Source organism: Apteryx rowi, unplaced genomic scaffold (assembly GCF_003343035.1).
Source record: "Apteryx rowi isolate R43461 unplaced genomic scaffold, aptRow1 scaffold_874, whole genome shotgun sequence".
Taxonomy (NCBI): Eukaryota; Metazoa; Chordata; class Aves; order Apterygiformes; family Apterygidae; genus Apteryx; species Apteryx rowi.
This window is the reverse complement of record NW_020451176.1, coordinates 48,940-67,456: the sequence shown is the minus strand read 5'-3', so window position 1 is coordinate 67,456 and position 18,517 is coordinate 48,940. Positions and strand designations below refer to the sequence as shown.

Below are 18,517 nucleotides of genomic sequence, written 5' to 3'. Positions count from 1 at the left end.
CGCGGAAACGGCGGGGGCAGCGGGGCTCGTGGTGCCGGTGGCTGGGGTGGCGTGCGGGGAGCAGAAACGCGGGCGCCGTGGCAGCTCGAGGCGAGGGGTGGTTCAGCCTTTTCTTGCAGAGTCTGGAGCTCGGACTGGCCGCCCCTGTGCCTCGTGTCTGGTGCTTTCTGTGTGGGAAAAAAATGTCAGTTCTCCTTTTCCTGCTCACTGCTTCTTCCCGGGTAACTTGGAGCGACTTGCTTTGTTGTAACAGCGCCACCTGAATGAGGCAATGGCTGCTGCTCAGGCAGAAATGACTGTGCTGTGTAGTGAGAAGAAATAAATGCTTATGTGGTGGCCTTCAACCAAGGACGGAGTCTCTTTTTCTTGCAGTTCCTGACAGAGCTTACAAGACTCTTTCAAAAGTGCAGAACTTCGGGCAGTGTTTTCATAACACTGAAGAAATGTAAGTTTTAAGTTTCCTATCAGGTTAAGGCAATATTGGTTTAAATTGAATTTTTGATGTTGCTACTATCTTTTTTAAAAAAATGTAGTCTTAAGTTGGAGTATCTGAAAACAAAAGTAGTAATATTGACAAAATTGCCAGTTGCAGCATTAATGATTGTAAAATAAGGTTGTATTTTTAACTGTCAGGCAATATGAAGACTTTCTAATTATTAAAACTAATTGGAAATTTTCATCTTCAGACTTCTGAAAGAGAAGTACAGTGTTGCTTTCATTTGCTTATCATGTTTCTTAGGAAAGTTTTGGATAGCTGGCAGTACTTGAAAAGTCAAGCATCATAGGCTGCAATTTGAAATGCATTTAAAACAGTGTTGCTGAAACAAGCAGTTTCTATAGTTTGCCAGTATAAGGATTTACATTGTTCAATAAGGTATTTTTCATGCAGATCTGATTTACAGAGCAGGTGCTGTTGGGGTCGTAGGGAAAAGGGGTTGTGGAACAATGTGGCAGCATTGTCAGCTCAGATGGTCTTAAATTCTAGGTGTTTTACAAATCTCCTCATGAGTTATTTTTAACATCTCATGTCAGGAGACATGCAGTGATTTTAGTGAAATGTGAGTTGACAGTCTTTGTCTTTCAATACAGATGATGGTCGAACAAAACCAGTCCCACGCAAAGGCCATGTAGAAAGTTTTGAACCAGCAGACAATAAGTGTCTTCTAAGAGCAACTGATGGAAAGAAGAAAATTAGCACAGTGGTAAGCGTCAGCTTCAGATCAGAATGATTAGCAGCCCTGCTTTGCACTGATGTAATGTCCCATATTGTAAATGAAATGTCTCTTGACACGAGTTTTATGGCATTAAGAGGTTAGTTCTCATGAAGAAATTGTATGGTAGTTAAACACAGCTGAAATTTGGATGCCAAAGTGTTAAACTTACTGAAGTCTAATGCTTATACTTCATCTCAGTGTTATAGATGGTATAACTGATTAGTTTCACTCTGTATGTATACTGGATTTTGCTTCAAAACGGTATTGCTGGACAGCAGAAAGGGACTGTGCCTGTTTTCAGTAGTCTTGGCTGCCGTGTTCTGGGTGAAATTCTCTGGAGGGATGGGGGAAACTCCTTCGAGAGAGAAGGATAACATGGGGAAAGGACACAGGACAGATGGTGTGACTCCAAGCAGAAGAAAGGTACAGGCCAGCTTCAGGTGACAAGAGGTAGCTTCCTATAGGCCTAGATGGTTGGCTAAAGGTTGTTACAACCCAGGAAACAATTGTATGTTCCCAGACTGAAATAATAGAAAATGGGTCCTCGTTTCCTGTCAAGAGTGTGCGTGGATTGGGCAGACTCTTCTAAGCCTTAATCTCACCTAGCATACCTGAATTGCTTATTTACAGAGACATTTGTATTTCAGGGAATCTTAACCTTAGATGTTGAAAACCTGATGTGTTCGCTTTAAATGAGAGATGGGGAAAGGCTGTAATTGATTTTGGATTCCATCACAGAGGACATCTAAGGAAAATGTTATTTTGAGAAAGAGTTGAGAGAATATGGTCTATAAAATATCTTACTCCAGGGCTTGCATCTCCACAAAAAATTAAGATATGGTCCTACAGTGAGACAAAACCTTCCTTAGAATGTTTCTCCACCTCCTCTACATTTGAAAACAGATGAATTTTCGGGAAGAACTCTAGAGGATTTTGCTCATTTAGTGAGGAGTGGTTTTGATTTTCTAAATTAGTGAAGGCCTCTGACATGTCAGTTCAGCCTACTTAGCACTGAATGTGATGAGTTGGTCCAGCTGCTGCTAAAGAGACTAGATGGTCACTGATGGGTAAACACGTACTGATATTTAGTTTATAATATATGCCATTTTTTTCTTGGTTAACCTCCAGTATTACTTTTGTAGGTGAGCTCAAAGGAAGTAAATAAATTCCAGATGGTAAGTTTTGTATGCCTTTTATCTTCATTTTTTGTAGGTACTGGGGAAGAGTAGTCAGTAGGAAGCACTGGACAGCTGTGAACTATTATCTCTTTCCCCCTAGCTGTGATTGGGTTGATTCAGTGCTAAACTGGCACACAGATTCATCTTAGACTGTCTGTCTGTCTGCACTTGTTTTTTTGTTTTTTTTTTAATTCAGTTGTATGTTAGCTAACTCTTTGCATTGGTAAGAGCATGATTCTGTAACTGAGAACTGAGAGAATGCAGATACGTATCCATGAGTAATATGTTACATCTAGTATATTGTCACCCAAGTATTTCTTTCAATGGTTCTAATTGTTCTTTCAGGCATACTCAAATTTACTGAGAGCTAACATGGATGGTTTGAAGAAGAAAGACAAGAAAAGCAAAAACAAGAAGAGTAAAGCAACACAGTGATGGACCAGTGGCCTACCATCACTTTAACAGACCAGACCCTTGCTCAAAGCAAAGTCCATTTCTTTTTGAGTTACCATTTGTCTTTGGCTTTCCTTGCAGCAGGACACTGGGATGTGATCAGTACTTGTGTTTAAACTGCAAGCCAAAAGTGCTTTCTGTGGATTGTTGTATGGCAGGAGTATTTACAGGGTTATACTGAAATAGCTTTACACTCAACTGCCAATTAGTTTTGTACTTACACTGCTGTTTGTTTTGTATTATACAAATGGGCAGTGTAAAACCCATGTGGGGGGTAACACAGGGTGAAGAGAAATGCAGTAACATGAGCAAAGTGATGCTAGAACTGGAGTCTCAGTGACAGATGCCCAATTTTATAGATAAGCCTCAGTAGTACTAGGGAAAGTGGGTGCCAACATATTATCGGGAACAGCAGCTTTCCTGTTTATACCTTATTCTGAGGGACATGCCTACATGATGCAGTGCAGCTATCCCTAAGGTGCCTGAGCTCTCACAGAGCTAATCAATCAGCTGTGTCTTTGCTCTATGCTGGTAATAGCTCTGCTGATTCTAGTTTGGGTTGGGGGGAGGGTGAGACTCTGCATCATGTTCCATTTAGACATGGCTTAAGACTGCTCATGTCAACAGAACTTTTTTTTTTTTTTTTAAAGCTTCATCCTTCAGTGTATTCAGGGATCTAATTTCCCCATACTTCACATCTTCAAGTAGCACCTTCCTAGAAGCAGATATAAAAGTTGAATATTTAATTGTTCCTATTAAACGCAATGAGAAATGGATGTGGTTGTAATGACTGATGTTACTTGCCTCAGCGAATGGCTAGGAATGACACAGTTATCTGTGCCTTTGGGACTGACTCGCTCTTGATGCTACTCTGAGTGTTGCTGTTGCAACTTTAGTTATATGAAGTTTTGGGGTTTATTTGTCTGTAAAGTTAATTCTTCACATATTTTAAGTTTGCCATCCCCTTCACTGCAAGAAAAAGGCTGAAAACATAGGTATTTGATGATGCAATGAGCCTGCAGTGCTGAAGACAATCATTTAGGTAAGTCAGAGAATGAAGAAACAGGAGCAAACTATTTAAAGGTAATAGGGAGGAGGGGAGTAAACACAAGTATGCTTCTGGAAATCCCTAGCTTTTCTGCACATTCACTCCTGTACTATAACTAATTTGGTGTGAAACATATAGTTAACTAAGGCTGCTATAGCTCATCTTTAGATTTGCTTAACTTCATTTTTCCTGACATGGCTGTATTACTGTATAGCTTTAACTGTGTACAGCCATTATAAACAACTAAAAAGCCTTGACAGGGAAGCTCTAACTTCCTCATCATTTCTATGTCTTGAGATACAAACTTAATCTGACAACCTTCATGAAGAAAGCTAACTCAAAAGTTGTCATTCTGTTTCTAAGCATCTGTAGGTTGCTGTTTTTCTTTAAATCCCTAGACTCAGGTCTTTCAGGTCTGAAACAAGCTTTTCCTGTATCAATCTATCTTATTTCATCTCCCAGGAAGCAGCTGCTTGATTTAAATATGAAAGTATGGGCATGACAAGCATAGGCAATCAGACTTGCAACAACTCTCTTAAACAACTTAAATCTTAGCCCTTTTTTTTTATAGAGAGACTTTAATCTTAAGTAGTAGTTAAAAAAAAAAATTCTTGTAATATGTATGTCAAGAAGTGTTCACTAACCAAACTTTTTTGAAGAAGGCCTTCATGTACAATAAAAAGTTTAAAGCAGTCTTTTAGAGCTGAAGTTAATACATCCTCACTAATCCTTGAACTGAGTTTCTCATTTCAGTACTACTGTTGCTTATTGACATGACAGGCATTCTGAAACTACATTATAAGAAAAGTTTCACGCCTGTATAGCTGATAATTTGTCTTTTGCATGGTAAGGGAACAAGAATTACATGGTATCACATAGTGCTGGCTGTAGTCAGACTTTGCTCGTTAAGTGACTAGAAAACATTTATTTCCACCTTTTTTTGAATACATTTACAGTTTTATATTACACTTGAAATTCAAGCTGGACACATTAAAAAAAGCATTAGTTGCCTATCTTTCATTATAAGTTTTCTGACATTTTTATGCAAAAACACTGTTGTCCGTTAGTGGAAGCGTCCCATAAAGGAAGCTTGAAGTACTAGAACAAAACCTTGTATTCATCTCTGTAACTGTACAGGATAAGCGCAGGAACCCTGCAGGGGGAAGGAAAAGAGAGGATTTTTAACTTTGGAACTACAAGTTCAAAAGCTACTAGAACAAAATGTGGCAAATCTTGGCAACAAGCTTGGCAACAGCAAAGATTCAGTAGAAAAGTGATAACTTTAGTTTTGACTGTCCCTGCAATTTTCCCCTTCATTTTCTTTCCATTTATCTAGCCCATTCAGCTTTTATTCAGTGATCTGCAGGCTATGGTTAAGCAATATTTTGTGCTGGAGCATGAAACAGGAAAGGAAAACTTCATCAGGGAGGGCGTAACATTTTCACCCAGCATATTTTAGTAGGTAGCAATTAGTCCCTTGCTCACAGCCCTGCAAGCTACAGAAAAAAGTATTTTGATATTTAGTTGCCTTAGTAAACATTAAACATGAAGCAATTTTGTTGCATCCTCTTTTAAGAGGAAAGAATCAAGTCAATTTTTAGTCTTATTTAAAGGTTATTAAGTAGTACTTTCAAATTGAACAGAAGTTTAAGAAAATGTAGTATAAATGAAACCTATCATAGGATATAAATACCAAGTCTCATTTAACTGTCCTAGTACATACAAGTTTAAAATTTGAGGCTTAAAACTGGATGTGCCTAGATGAGACTGTTTCAGCCTTGCCAGAATCTGACAAGGAGGTTAAGAGTTCAACCCAAATGTTTTTTATGCTTAGAAAACAGAAACAGGCTTTACTGTATGTGCAGGAAGAGCATGCACTGTATTCACTTAAAGTTCGGCAGTTTATCAGCTGTGCCAGATTCCACAGCCTCCCCTCAAATCAGAAGGAACTAAAGGTGCTCAAGTTTTGAAAGTCAGGCTGAGTAAGTCCTGTGAGAAAACAGGATTATTATCTAGTAGTAGTATACACAAATGTATACTGTAGTCCACATAAATGTATACTGCATACTACTGTTTGCTATTCAGTTTTATGAACAAAGCAGCAAATGAGATAATAGAATACATTTCAAAATTTCTTGAAAAGATTTCCAAAAATGTAGAATTTAGATCAGTATATACCATAAGTGAGGACTGGGTGATCAGGTAACTCTTTGCCTTTTGTTTCATGGTAGGGGAAAACTACTTAAAGACACATTTCCTTACTGTTGTTTTTTTTTTCCCCCTCAATGGGAGGGAAGAGGGGAAGACAAATTAAGAGCAATTCATTTAGTGAAGTTCAAATGCAGAAATAATTGGGATGTTTTACATATCTATAATAGCTTAACAAATTTACCTCTTTTCCATTTTGATACTGTAAATTTCATCACAAATTGCTTGTAGATATGAGGATCGCTGTTTTGGCCATCGTGATGTCAGTTGTCTCACAGTAGCATCAAAGGTTTGTCTATCTCCATCAAACTAAGGAAAAGAATTTGACAGGGAACACTGATACAGTATTATATTCTCTTCTGAAATAAACACTTTTTCTGATAGGATTCACTCTTCTGAACACTGTGTAATGTCAATGCCCCTAACTTAAACAGCCTATCAAAAAGGTTGTTTTAAACAAAATTTGTATAAACAACACTTGTAATTTGTTTTTTTTTTTTAGAAAATATATTAAAAATGAGACATTAATGATCTTAACACAGTTTAGGAAAAAAAAAGCATGCAAGAACTTTAATATAATGACAGTCAGAAGTGAATTATCATGCAAAATGGCCATGCTGATTGTGTGCATGTTCCCTTTTTTGAAGTAAAATGTGATAAACTGTCTCCACCATTTGGATAGACTGGATCAACTAAGTATTTTGAAAATATTTTATAATATTTCACTGAGGTCTGATTACCAGCTAAGCACTGCTTCAGAGCAGTAGACATAAAACATGCATGTGAGTACCAGATCCACTTCCAGGCCAGATGTCATTCTTTAGAGTTTTTTGGAGGAGTCCATCTCTCTAATGAGAATGTCTGACTTTAAAGCCACTGCTCTCACTGGAGGAAGGAAAAGAACTTCTTTGTTTTTTCTAATCAAGAGGTTTCTGAGTTGTTAAAGTGGTCAATAGAGTACTCATACATCCTCTATTTACCTTGGCCTCACTAAGAGATGGTTCAGCTACTGTACTCGAAACAATTGCCTCTGTATTTTGGGTCCTCCTTCGTTAATAGCTCCAAAAGAGCCTTTGCAAGCTTACAGGTTTCTGAAAAGGAGCAGTAAGATTTAATTTCATTTAACTGTTTTTAGGAGAAACCTCAAGCTTTGGATTAAGAGCTTCTGATGGTGTCTGTGCATTTGGCAAAATGATTTTTTCTAGCCTCATTCAAGCCCTTTGGCTAAAAAAGTGCTTTGAAGTTTTAAAACCCAATTCAAACGCCTTCAAAAAAAAAAAAAATGTTATGGGTGAATTTTACATTCGACTSCATTAGGGTCAAAACTTAAAATCTGTTGTTCAATTAGGGTTTCAATTAGAGTTTCAAAGACAATACTTAGCTGCTTACCTCTAATGATAAGAAGCATATCACAGTATCTTTTGGCAGATCTACCTGCAAAAATAATATAAAGGAATCAAATATTTAACAGTTTTTATTCCTGTTGTCAATTTTCCAACTTGAGATTATCCGTGTAAAAGGGAATCAGAAATTCTGATTTCCGCAGAGGAACCCATATTGACAGAACTGGGAATTTGCCAAAGTTTTAAGTATTTTAAACAAGCTATTCATGAAAGATTTCGTTAGGGAAAGCTACAAATAGGCAAACAGGTTTGTTCTTTGAAAAGTATGTACCATTTTAAAGTCCTTTGTGACATGCTCAGCAAAGCCTAAAAACTATACACAAAAGCCATGTTGGTTTAAATGTAACAGCAAATCTAGCAGGAACAAGTCATTAAATCTTCTACCACCACAGCTGGGATAAGTATAGCTTAAGACTTTACAACTAAACACTTGTTAAACAAGTATTTTGTTCTGTGCAACTGTCCAATACCCAAATACTTTTCAAGCATCAAACAAACATGATACGGGTCTTTAGCTAGAAGTTTCTTTTGGTTACGTTTGCTGTCTCTACTGTGAGACTAATGGAAGTAATTTGTTCCCAAATAGCAATTGCATCACCCAGTTCAATTAAAGGTTTGAAATTAATGCATGCTTCTGCAAAATACTTACTGCTAAAATCTCAATCTCACTTGTTTTCTGTTGCAGGCTAGAAATGAATGTCTGAAGTCTTGTTTGTACCTGCCAACAAAAGATGGGCAAAAGTAAAATGCATACTGCTTCTGTGACACAGGTTGGGAACACTTGCTTTCTATTTTATAGATTATGAGAAAAGAAGAGGCTGACTCTAACACAAGATGTAGAACTTTTGATCTTATTTAAACTAAAATTTGCATTTAACATAACTTTCAGTAACAAACAAATCCATAACCACCCTTGCAGCAATGGGAAAGATTTGATAATACCGGTACTATACTAAAGCAGATAGTCAGAACTGCATGTTATGTTGTGAATTCTTGTGTATGTAGATCAAAATTGCATTTCTATTTATGGGCATTAGATTACTTTTCAGAGGAATATGATGCTGTATGCTGGATACGCTGAATTGTCTCTAGCTAAAGGAGGATGACTGATTTGAGGGCAATAGCAAAGTGTGTGCCTCATGCCTTGTAATGCTGTTTTCAGAGCAAACTATAATCATGCAAGCATAGCATCTTACAGAAATGGTTGCAGCCTTGCATAAAAATGGGTTTTAGTACCTTAGAAAGATGCTTGAAAACCTTAATATAGCAAGTCTGCTTAGCTCAAAGCTCAGAGAGTAACGTCTACTTGTTTATTTATGTCCCAAGAACTTTTTACAGAGGTGATTTTTGTTCAACACCTAAATTTGAATTAAAGAGGGGATAAAATTACAGTTATGTTTTACCATGTAATCTAAATATCTTGAAGCCAATAATCCTAAATGAGCAACTTCTGACATTAGTTTCTAGCATCATTCCACCTTTTCTACAATACTATTATATTGTGTTTTAGCTGTGTTTTTTTTTTAATCTGGAATTTTTTCTTAGGCCTTTATGTTGAGGCAACATAATGAAATGCATATGGAGTATGTTTTACAAACATGTTGCATACAAAAACCAGGCTGAATTTGCAACTTTAACATGCTTGAGCATTTACAAGAAGTAGGAAATTCCAGAAACATTGTTCCTATTACAGTGAGATTTCTAATATACATGTATAACGATAGCTGTGCCACAGCAATGTTACAGATAATCCCCAGGGTCCTAAACATTAAAAAAATTTTCCTCACCTTCAACCCTCTGTGTTGTTCCCAGTCTCTTTTATGAATAAAGAATAAACAGAATGTAAACAAGTAATTTAGGTGCTATGGAAAATGTGAATTCCAACATCCTTAACTTCTAAGGAATAATTCTTAATACTTATTCGATTTGTGTGCATGTGTACCTGAATTTCTTGACGACGTCTGGCACTGGCAGATAATTTTTCAGGAGCTATAACACTAACATTAGGCACTATAAGAGTTCCATGAGAGTCAAACACACCTAAGATGCAAACATATAGTTTCAGAATACATTCTATGTTTATACAAAAAGTAACCAGAAGCAGAAAATTCACAAATATTAATCAGCAAAGAACTATATAGCATAAAGTCCAAAGATCACTAAAGAAAAAGTAAGTCAAGTAGATAGGATAGTGGAACATGTGCAAGTAGATTCCCAAATGCTAATTTATGACTTTGAAAGACTGGTAGCAATAAAAAATTTGGTATTTTCCATCTGTGTTCCCTGAAATTAACACAAGGTTCCAAATGGAACACAGAATTCTACAGAGCACTATAGCATATCTAATACCAAAAACTATTAAAAGAATGAGGCAATGATTAATGCCCAGTCCAATAGTAGATTCAATTAAAAAAAAAAAAGATAAGCAATTTCATGGATTAATTGCTGATTTTGAAATCCAAATTGTCACTTCAGGTAATCACAGAAAAACTGAGTTAAGTGTGGCAACCGCTGCCCCACTGTTATGAAAGAAAAAGATTAGTTTTTCTTAAACCAAAACCAAGAAAACACCCTATACAAGCATTTATTACAATACTAATTATCAAAAACCTCAAACTTTATCTTATGCACAGAGCAAGTACTTAAGTTTTTTTTTTTAATATGCAAAATTTAGTTATCAGAGTAAGGAATGCAAATCTGTAGCTAGATATGTAAGGTATTCTCACTTGAAGAAAAAAAATCTTAGCAGAACAGTAGTTCAAAGTGCATGACTCAAGACTCACAATCACAAATCACATCATTTTTCAACAAGATGACATTTAACTTCTCACCAATAATGTGTTCATGTTTTGTTTTTTTTCCCCTCCCTCCAAAATCACTGCAGCAAAGAATACTTGTATGGAGAATGTTCTATCTGCTGGTCTGAGCAATTATATTTTGTTAGTTTGGAGAAAAATTCAGTTTTAAATTGCTCAGGACAGTGTTTGAGATCAGGAGGAAGTGTCTCTAACCAGATACACTGCTGGAAAACATTTTATTCCTCTGACTTTGACAATACATTTAAAATTATGATCCAACAAATACTTCTTACAAACAGTATTTCAACAGAGACAGAAATCAATGTGTATTTTCTATAACTAGAGATCAAATACCTGAAATATTAGCAAATGATCCCTTTTGATTTTGTACTGAGAGATTATCTGAGGTTTCTCTAAAAATAAACAAGAAAGACAGGGAAATAAATTTACATAATGAAAGAATACTGCAATAACTCTGGGTTCGAGATTATCATACAAGTATGCTTATTTTACTCCAACAATTGAAGAAGTTTATGGAGATTCCCAGCATTTACCTGCAGATTAGATTTTCTATTCTGGAGCAGGTAGGAAAGCATACAAAAGAACTGCATTATAAAATATCATTTAGCATGCCCAGCAGATTACACAAATAATCCAGTGCCAATAGCCCAGCAATCCTTAAATTTCCCATGGATACAAAAACACTCTTGTGCTTCCTGTCCTCCAACAATGATTTGGATCCTATATACTAGAAAGTATTATAAGCAATATTCTCTCCGAATTGTGAATTTAATCTATAGCTTTTTACAGGTTTCTGTGAGATAATATTAAAGCATCAAAGTAATATTTATAATGTCACACAAATTAAAAGCAGCTTTCAGTTATTAGTTCGAATCCTTTTACTTTCCAAATTCAGGATTTGTTAACAAAGAAACCTGCCAGTATTAGTACAATCATATTATTGCATTTCTCTGTTTAATATCATCAAATATGGGCTTTTCTATATTCTGTTCTCAGGATCTGTAAGTAAGATTCCTTTTAGACACTATGCTTTTCTTTCATAACCTTTACTAGATCCTGTAGGTCTGTCACAGAACACATAAGAATCATGTTAGCTGCAAAATCAAATGCTGACAAAGACTGGCAGAGACCAGATTAAGGATAATGAAGAGGTGGGTAGCAGAAGAAGATGTCCTTCCCCTGCAATTAAGCAAACTATTGAGACTTAAGTCATAGCTTGAAGACTTCTTTTATTGTAAAGCCTGTTCAGAAATACAGATAGCAAATCTGTTAGCTTCTTAATTCTTGTTTGTGTGACTAAAGCATGTCTGTTGCTGCTGCCATGGTGTGCATATGTACATACGCACACACATTATATTAACATATATACATGTGTGTATAATTATATATTTACAAAGAGGTGTGTGTGTGTGTGTGTGTATAAGTTTTACTGTGTGTGCACACACAGGCCTGACTGTAGCCTTTCCAGTGATTTTTGTACTAATTTCTACTGGTCACATTACATAGTAATTTTAACAAAGATATGATGATGAGGTGTTGCATCCCAAATCTTTGCCAGGTGTTACTTTCACTTGTGCCAGTCAGGCCATACAGTTGTGCTACAATCTCACCTTCATTTTTACTGCATCAGCTCTGCCTCAGAATGAAAGGGAATTGCTGCTTTGATTCTCTGATTACTACATGGTATATGAATGTAAGAAGGATTTCCAGGCAGGCCTGCAGTACGTACAGTACTGGTGTTCGAGTAGTGTTTGAACTGGCAACCGGAGCACAACTCTAGTGAACAGAGGGCTTTTAATTTCTGAAGTCCTAAGGACGTTTGAGGTTATTTTGATTGCTAGAGAAATCAATTGCTTAATCTCAGTGAAAATAGCAATTCTATAACTAAGCCCTTTGCTTTCTTTTCCCTGCAAAAGCAATTTGGCAAAGATCTTATCCTTTATGGAATAAAATCAAAGTTTAAGTAAGCATTTCTTAAAATTATTTAATTAAAAAAGCATGCAATCACTTGTAATTTTGACCGTTCATGTTCACTTGTTATGCTACTTACCTACTACATCTTTCATCACAGATTTTAGTTTTCAGTTTCTGGACCAGGTGATCTACTAAGTCAGATTCTAAAATCCTTTTCTCCGTCTGCCTTTCCTTCTCAAAGGATTTCACCTATGATGTATTTCAGTGATTCTTAGATTGCTGATTCTTAAAACTGCATGTGAATAAATGTCTCAAATTTAAACAAAAACAAACTGGATTAATCACCCATTAAAGGCGAAGCAGTGAAAGGGAAGAAACTATCATCATTACCAATCAATCACTGCCAAATAAAACTTTGATTTAATTATATTTTTTTTGCAACCAATTTCCTCTACATTCCCAAAACTTGAACTTGCTTAGCTACTTGTCTTTAAGATATGATCATTAATTTTGAAGAGAATAGTTTATAGGTACAAACACCACATTAATAAAAGCATATATGGATTTGAACTTTTCTTTAGTTAAGGAATTATTCTGGAATTGTGCTTGGCTTTCAGTCTGCCACAGTTACACTCAGACATTCAAACAATTTATTTGCTCCATCTTTACCAGAAAAAGACTAGTCAGTCACAATGCCATTCAACTTGTTATCATGCTCTTTGTTGGTTTTGCTCTGATAAAACCATATTAAAAAAAACCAAACACTCTAAGAGTCTCATGGAAGGCACAGATACATCTCATTCTCATCATCAAAATCTACTTGTTCATACCATTATTGTACAGTTATTTGTCCTCTCTGTTACAATGAGAAAGAGAATGAATAACAAGTGAAAAATATTTTAGTAACACAGACTGGCTAGATGACATGACTGTGCCAGATCCTGTCAAATGATTACTTTTTTTTCCATTAAATGAGTACAGATCTTTTTCATAATGATACCGAATCAAGGATATTTTAGAACTGTTCACTTCTTTTTTAGATTTATAATTTAGTTATATTTGTTTTGTAACTGTAGAAAGCTGTCAGCTGGAAAGAAGGCTGAGTCAATTAATTCATTTCATAGTTTCAAAGAAATCTGAGACAATGGAAAACTTCTTCCACATAAAGACACACTGATAACTCAAAGTGAAGCAACGTTTGCATTAATTTTAAGACTTTTTCTCCTAGTTAAGGAGGTTGGTGAGTAACAGTGTAATGGAGAGATAAGAAGCAGACTTTTCTTAAAAAGTGCAGAACAACAGATTATAAATCTGAAACACCAACAAACATCTTCCTGGCCCACGCTTACCTTTACATGACTTCCTTCTTTATCAGACACAAGAGCCACATACGTAATCCCAGAGCATTTGCAATATTCCTGTAGTTCTTCCTGGGACTAAGACAAGATGGGGCAGGGAGAATGGAACAGAAATTTGGCAGATTATAAAATGATCACTTACACAACCAGGTCTCCTATCCTCAGTTAAAATAACCTGATATGCAGTAGTTGCACTGAGTATATAATCTTTCAAGTGAGGAATGCTGTATTAACAAGTCCAGGAGGTGAAACTTCCTTATGGATATATTTATCCACCTGATGTTCCTTAAAAATTGAAATCTGGCTAAGTCTACACTAGATAAACAAGATGTCCTGAGGTTAGCCCTGCAGTCATAGTTCCCACACGCATGTGCTAGCTGAATTCACTCTATGGGCAAGGCATGCTCTGCAGCACACCCACTGTCCTAGCTACACAGCCTTCCTATGGGGGGTATTTTGGAGTGCACTGCTGCTTCCTCCTTGCCTGCCTTCCAAGTGTCCTCCCAAAGGAAACTCAGACAATATTGGAAAAGTGAAATGCAGTCCAGTCTCCTTTCAGCATGGATGCAGATGCAACTAGGGACCAGAATGAGGAACAGTCTATGGAGCCCCACAGCGTAGACTTAGCATCATGCATTCATGCATGCATGCTATCATGCATTTCAGCAGATTTAGAAGACAACGCCAGTTGCATACATTCTTTGAATCAAATAAAGTTTACAGAGATCCATTCTGTTACGGTAACATTTTCATCTCACCTCCTTTCTACACTGTAGAAGTCTACATTTGAGCTAGACACTGTAAACTCATTTTCAGAGCCAAGAGGTCAAAATGGCACTTTTAAGGCACAACTTTAACTGACTTTACACATTATCTTCAGGATGACATGAGGTTCCAAAAGTGCTAGTTTCTCTCTATTAACAGCTCAGTCCTGCATGACTGGCACCTTTTCATGAAAGCTGACTCCAGTTGGGTTTTATGTAAATCTGAGCCTGACTTATGCCATTCTCAGTGCTGAACTTATGGCAGTGCTTGCTATACTGACTTGGCAGCGGGTTGCAGGCAGCACTGGACAGAGATAAAAAATACCCAAATCTTCATCCCTTAAAAATTGCAAAAGGAGGAGAACCCAGCATGGTCATAGGTAAAGCATAATGATCTGGAATAGAGGAATCGAAACTGTGGAAAATATTATGCTGAAAGAGTACTAAAAGGTCAGCAAGCAACTGAGTGGCTCAAACTGTCTCCTCTGCAGCACATGACTCAGAACAGGCAATTCAGTGGTATTTCTTTTGTTAGTCACCAGCTGACATACTTAAAGCTGAACCAGAATAATCTTCTGGTAATTGCAACCACTATTAAAAGATACTTCAGTTAACATATGTGGATAGAAGCTGTACCTGGGACCAGTCATACATTATTTCAGCTGGAATTCCTGCAGTCCAGAGTTTCTGAACAATACTGATAGCTCTACCCATTGACATCTGACCAGCACTTACAACCAGGAGGTCACATGAGCTGACAGAAACCTGAAGTAAAAGTAAAAACAAGGGGGACAGTATTAGCAACCAGACCTCCTTTTTCCCAATATAAAGCAGTCAATGGAGCAAAGGAGGATAAACATATTATTGTATTTCAAAGCACATCAATCTGAAATAAAGGGTTAGATCCACCTCTTTTTAGATCCACCATATTCCTAAGCATGTTTGAAAGTAATCATTTCGCTGAACTTTGCTCTTTGACAAATAAGGCATCTGTACAGTCTCAGCTGCAAAGTATCCTAGCCTTTCCTTTCTTTTCTTCCTGCCCTGCTTAGCAATGTTAATTTATTCTTATAAAGGTAAAGTTTAAAATACACATTCCACAGCAAAGTGAAATTGTGTGACATGTACAGAGTAGTCTATTTTCTTAAGCTCCCTTCCACCTCCAATCATTTTATACAGGGAGAAGTGGTAGTGGCAAAGTAACACTTACTAGCTAAACATCTAGCATGGTATTCTTGTCTGAAACAGGACATTTTTCTCTTAGACTATGCATTGTTTAAATTAAAAGGCTATGAAAGTCCCTCTCTTCCCTGAATTCTTATTTTTTTTAAAAAATTCTATGTAGAGAAACACAGAAGAAAACAGGTCATCTTGATGCTTGCTGTCTATTTCAGTTTAGTATTATTTTGCACATCTGAGCTTCTTATTTTTTCCCTTTCTGTGGCTACAAGTAGGTTACTGAAATGTCAGGACTAAAAAACAAACAAACAAACACCGAAAACATACAGAATCCTCCATGCTGGAAACAGCAGCAGTTATTTTATCTATAGCTATGCTGACTCCAACAGCGGAAGGAACTGGTCCTACTGTCTGTGGTCCTCTAAATTGTGGTATCTGAAAACAAGAAAAAAAAACAAAGCAAAAAAAACCCCCCAATATCGCTGTCTTTGCAAAATGTCAAGAAGTTTTTTTCTGTGTTTTTTTTTAGTTCATTAAAAGAGATGAGCACATACCAGATGATCATATCTCCCCCCAGCAGCAAGAATTTCAGGCACAGTTCTTTGTCTTCTTTTGATGTATGCTATAAACTGAAAGATAATACCATTGTGCTGCTGTATTTTGTAAACTAGTCCCAGATTTATAGAAACCTGTAAAATATAAATGAATGTGTGTCTTGTACCATTATCACTGGAAAATGTAATTCATTTCCTATTAGCACTATGCATTAAAAACCTATTTTCACATAAAGAAGACATATAAAAACACTGACAACCCAAAAAACTTAAAATACAATTAAAAATCAGGAAAGAATGCTTTAAACTTAAAGCATCACAAGACAACTACAGCATAAGACCCAAATAGCAAGCCTCAGGGAAGGGGTGCGAGTATGTAAAACCCTCAGCAATCATCAGCTTTTTCCATTTTCGAAAATATTTACAGGTTATTTCAAAATTTTAAAATCCTTTATGTTCTGGGTAATGCCTTCAATCTTGGCTGAAAATCTGTGTAAAACAATTAAATGAAAATTAAGCCAGAGACTTCTGACATGAAAAGGTCTTATTCTGAAAATGCATCTCTAAAAATCAATACTATTATTATTACTTGTCATCAAAGCACGTTTTGATTTTTTTTTTTAATTCTAAAATATCAGTAATTTGTTTCCTGGCAAATGACAAGATCCAGTCATCTAAAAATCAATTAATTCATTAGCAGAATATTTTACAAACCTGAAGTTTTATTCCAAGTTGCTTTAACAGACCAATGATTTCCTCTAGATCCTTCATGCCATGCTTTAAGAGCTGAGTGACACCTGTTTTTTGTTTTATCATTGTGTTTAAAAATGGAAATACATTACTTGGCTCTCCCTTCTGCTCAATAAATCTGTAAAGTCGAGAAAGCTGAAAACAAAAATAAAATAAAAGCTAATAAATTCAGCACCACTCACAGTGCTCATATAGGTAACATCTAAAAAAAAAAATTTTTTTTTGACTTAGTGTGGGTAAAATATCTACCTTTTTCACTCCTGTTACCTAGCAGCCTGATTTTACCTAATAACTTGAGAAAAGGAATAGACAAACAAAACTCTCATGTCCAGAAGTCAACTTCAACTCTCATTATACACAAGCCAGTATTTGCAGACAATTATTTTACATTTTTTCTAAGTTTCTTTTACTAAATACCACTGCACAATATTTCATTTACTCTTTAATTATTTGCAGGGTCTGAAAAACACATTTAAGAGAAGAGAGAAAATTGGAATGTAGCAGTACTGACTTACAGAGAGAGCAGAGAACAAAGTCATACCACTTCCAGAGAGACTGATCTATTTTGGACAGCAATTGCAATAGTTTATCTTTCTTCCTGTGGTTGAGCAAATTTCAAAGCAAATAAAATACTACTGATTTTTGCCAAGTTACAAGGAAATTAACACTGAAATAAAATTACTTACACTACTTGATGAGAGAGAGAGATTACAGAATTTGGCTTCTACTTCTCTTTTAGTTAACTTTTCAGTCTACAGCACAAGAAACAGATTCAAGCACATATTTAGAACTGAGTTACAAACAAAAAAAATTACTATTGCTGAGAAGAATTAAAACACAACTTTTTTGATTTATGAACTGCACAATTTATGAACTGCAATACCACCATGAAAGAACAAAAATGATAAATAACCCTCTTCTACTTATCTCTTAGTGAGGTCATATTTGGCTTGGTTACTTCAACAACAACAACAACAACAACAACCTTTTCTTGAAAAGCACTTCTGAATAAATGAATACAAAGGAATTCTGAAATGCATATGTAAATTAATAAAAAGATAAAAAAATACAATTGAAGAGGATTAATAAAAAAGATGCATTTTGTTGAGATTTACACACTCCCCTATCATTCAAATTAAATCTATTTTCTCTGCTTATGAAGTGGAAAATACCCACACACTATTAAGAAACAGCTGCACTAAATTTTCTATTGAAATAAAAACACTAAAATTTTAGTTTAATAGCCTACTAGTTCTTAATTATACAGGTGAATAATTTTCTCATAAACACACATTTAAAAATTATCTTAAAACATCCCAATCCAGAAGTAACAGAAAAGTTATTAATATAAATTTGTAGCTTGAATGTATTCAGCCTTTAAGTATATGAATACATGTTCCTTGGTAAGCTGGCAATGCCCTATTACTCATTTTTAAAGATAGCCCCACAGAATAAGATACTTTACAGTGATGAATACAAAGATTAGTTGAATAACTAATATCTTACCACAGCATCATACAGAATGATGTAGACTTGATTGAGTTTATCCTCTGGTATCCCACAGTGTAAAAGTATAGCTTTCAGTAAGGCAGTATGGTTCAAGTAAATACTGTAATTCCTTTCCTAGCAAAGCATAATAAGAAAAAAAAAAAAAACAACTAATGTTTTACTAGCA

General features: G+C 35.8%; 2 protein-coding genes across 17 annotated transcripts in view; one reads left to right on the top strand and one right to left on the bottom strand.

Annotated features, from left to right (window-relative positions):
- SRP14 (signal recognition particle 14) overlaps positions 1 to 3,621 on the top strand; it is a 17,186-nt gene extending 13,565 nt beyond the window's left edge. Inside the window, exons 2-5 of the mRNA XM_026090730.1 lie at positions 314 to 445; positions 1,090 to 1,202; positions 2,357 to 2,389; positions 2,738 to 3,621. Coding sequence (XP_025946515.1) covers positions 314 to 445; positions 1,090 to 1,202; positions 2,357 to 2,389; positions 2,738 to 2,827 — 368 coding nt within the window. The 3' untranslated portion in view covers positions 2,828 to 3,621. The remainder of the gene's footprint in view (positions 1 to 313; positions 446 to 1,089; positions 1,203 to 2,356; positions 2,390 to 2,737) is intronic.
- A 1,177-nt stretch (positions 3,622 to 4,798) lies between these two features.
- EIF2AK4 (eukaryotic translation initiation factor 2 alpha kinase 4) overlaps positions 4,799 to 18,517 on the bottom strand; it is a 40,614-nt gene continuing 26,895 nt past the window's right edge. For 4 of the 16 annotated variants that reach the window (XM_026090723.1, XM_026090720.1, XM_026090715.1 and 1 more), the window contains 14 exons: positions 18,349 to 18,465; positions 17,529 to 17,594; positions 16,807 to 16,977; positions 16,093 to 16,227; positions 15,866 to 15,973; positions 14,996 to 15,124; positions 13,587 to 13,673; positions 12,374 to 12,486; positions 10,657 to 10,715; positions 9,447 to 9,544; positions 8,154 to 8,222; positions 7,491 to 7,535; positions 6,286 to 6,410; positions 4,799 to 5,046 (listed from right to left, as the gene is read on the bottom strand). In XM_026090723.1, the coding sequence (XP_025946508.1) occupies positions 4,992 to 5,046; positions 6,286 to 6,410; positions 7,491 to 7,535; positions 8,154 to 8,222; positions 9,447 to 9,544; positions 10,657 to 10,715; positions 12,374 to 12,486; positions 13,587 to 13,673; positions 14,996 to 15,124; positions 15,866 to 15,973; positions 16,093 to 16,227; positions 16,807 to 16,977; positions 17,529 to 17,594; positions 18,349 to 18,465 (1,377 nt within the window). In that variant the 3' untranslated portion in view covers positions 4,799 to 4,991. The other 12 variants (XM_026090716.1, XR_003257675.1, XR_003257676.1 and 9 more) reach the window with 12 other exon arrangements.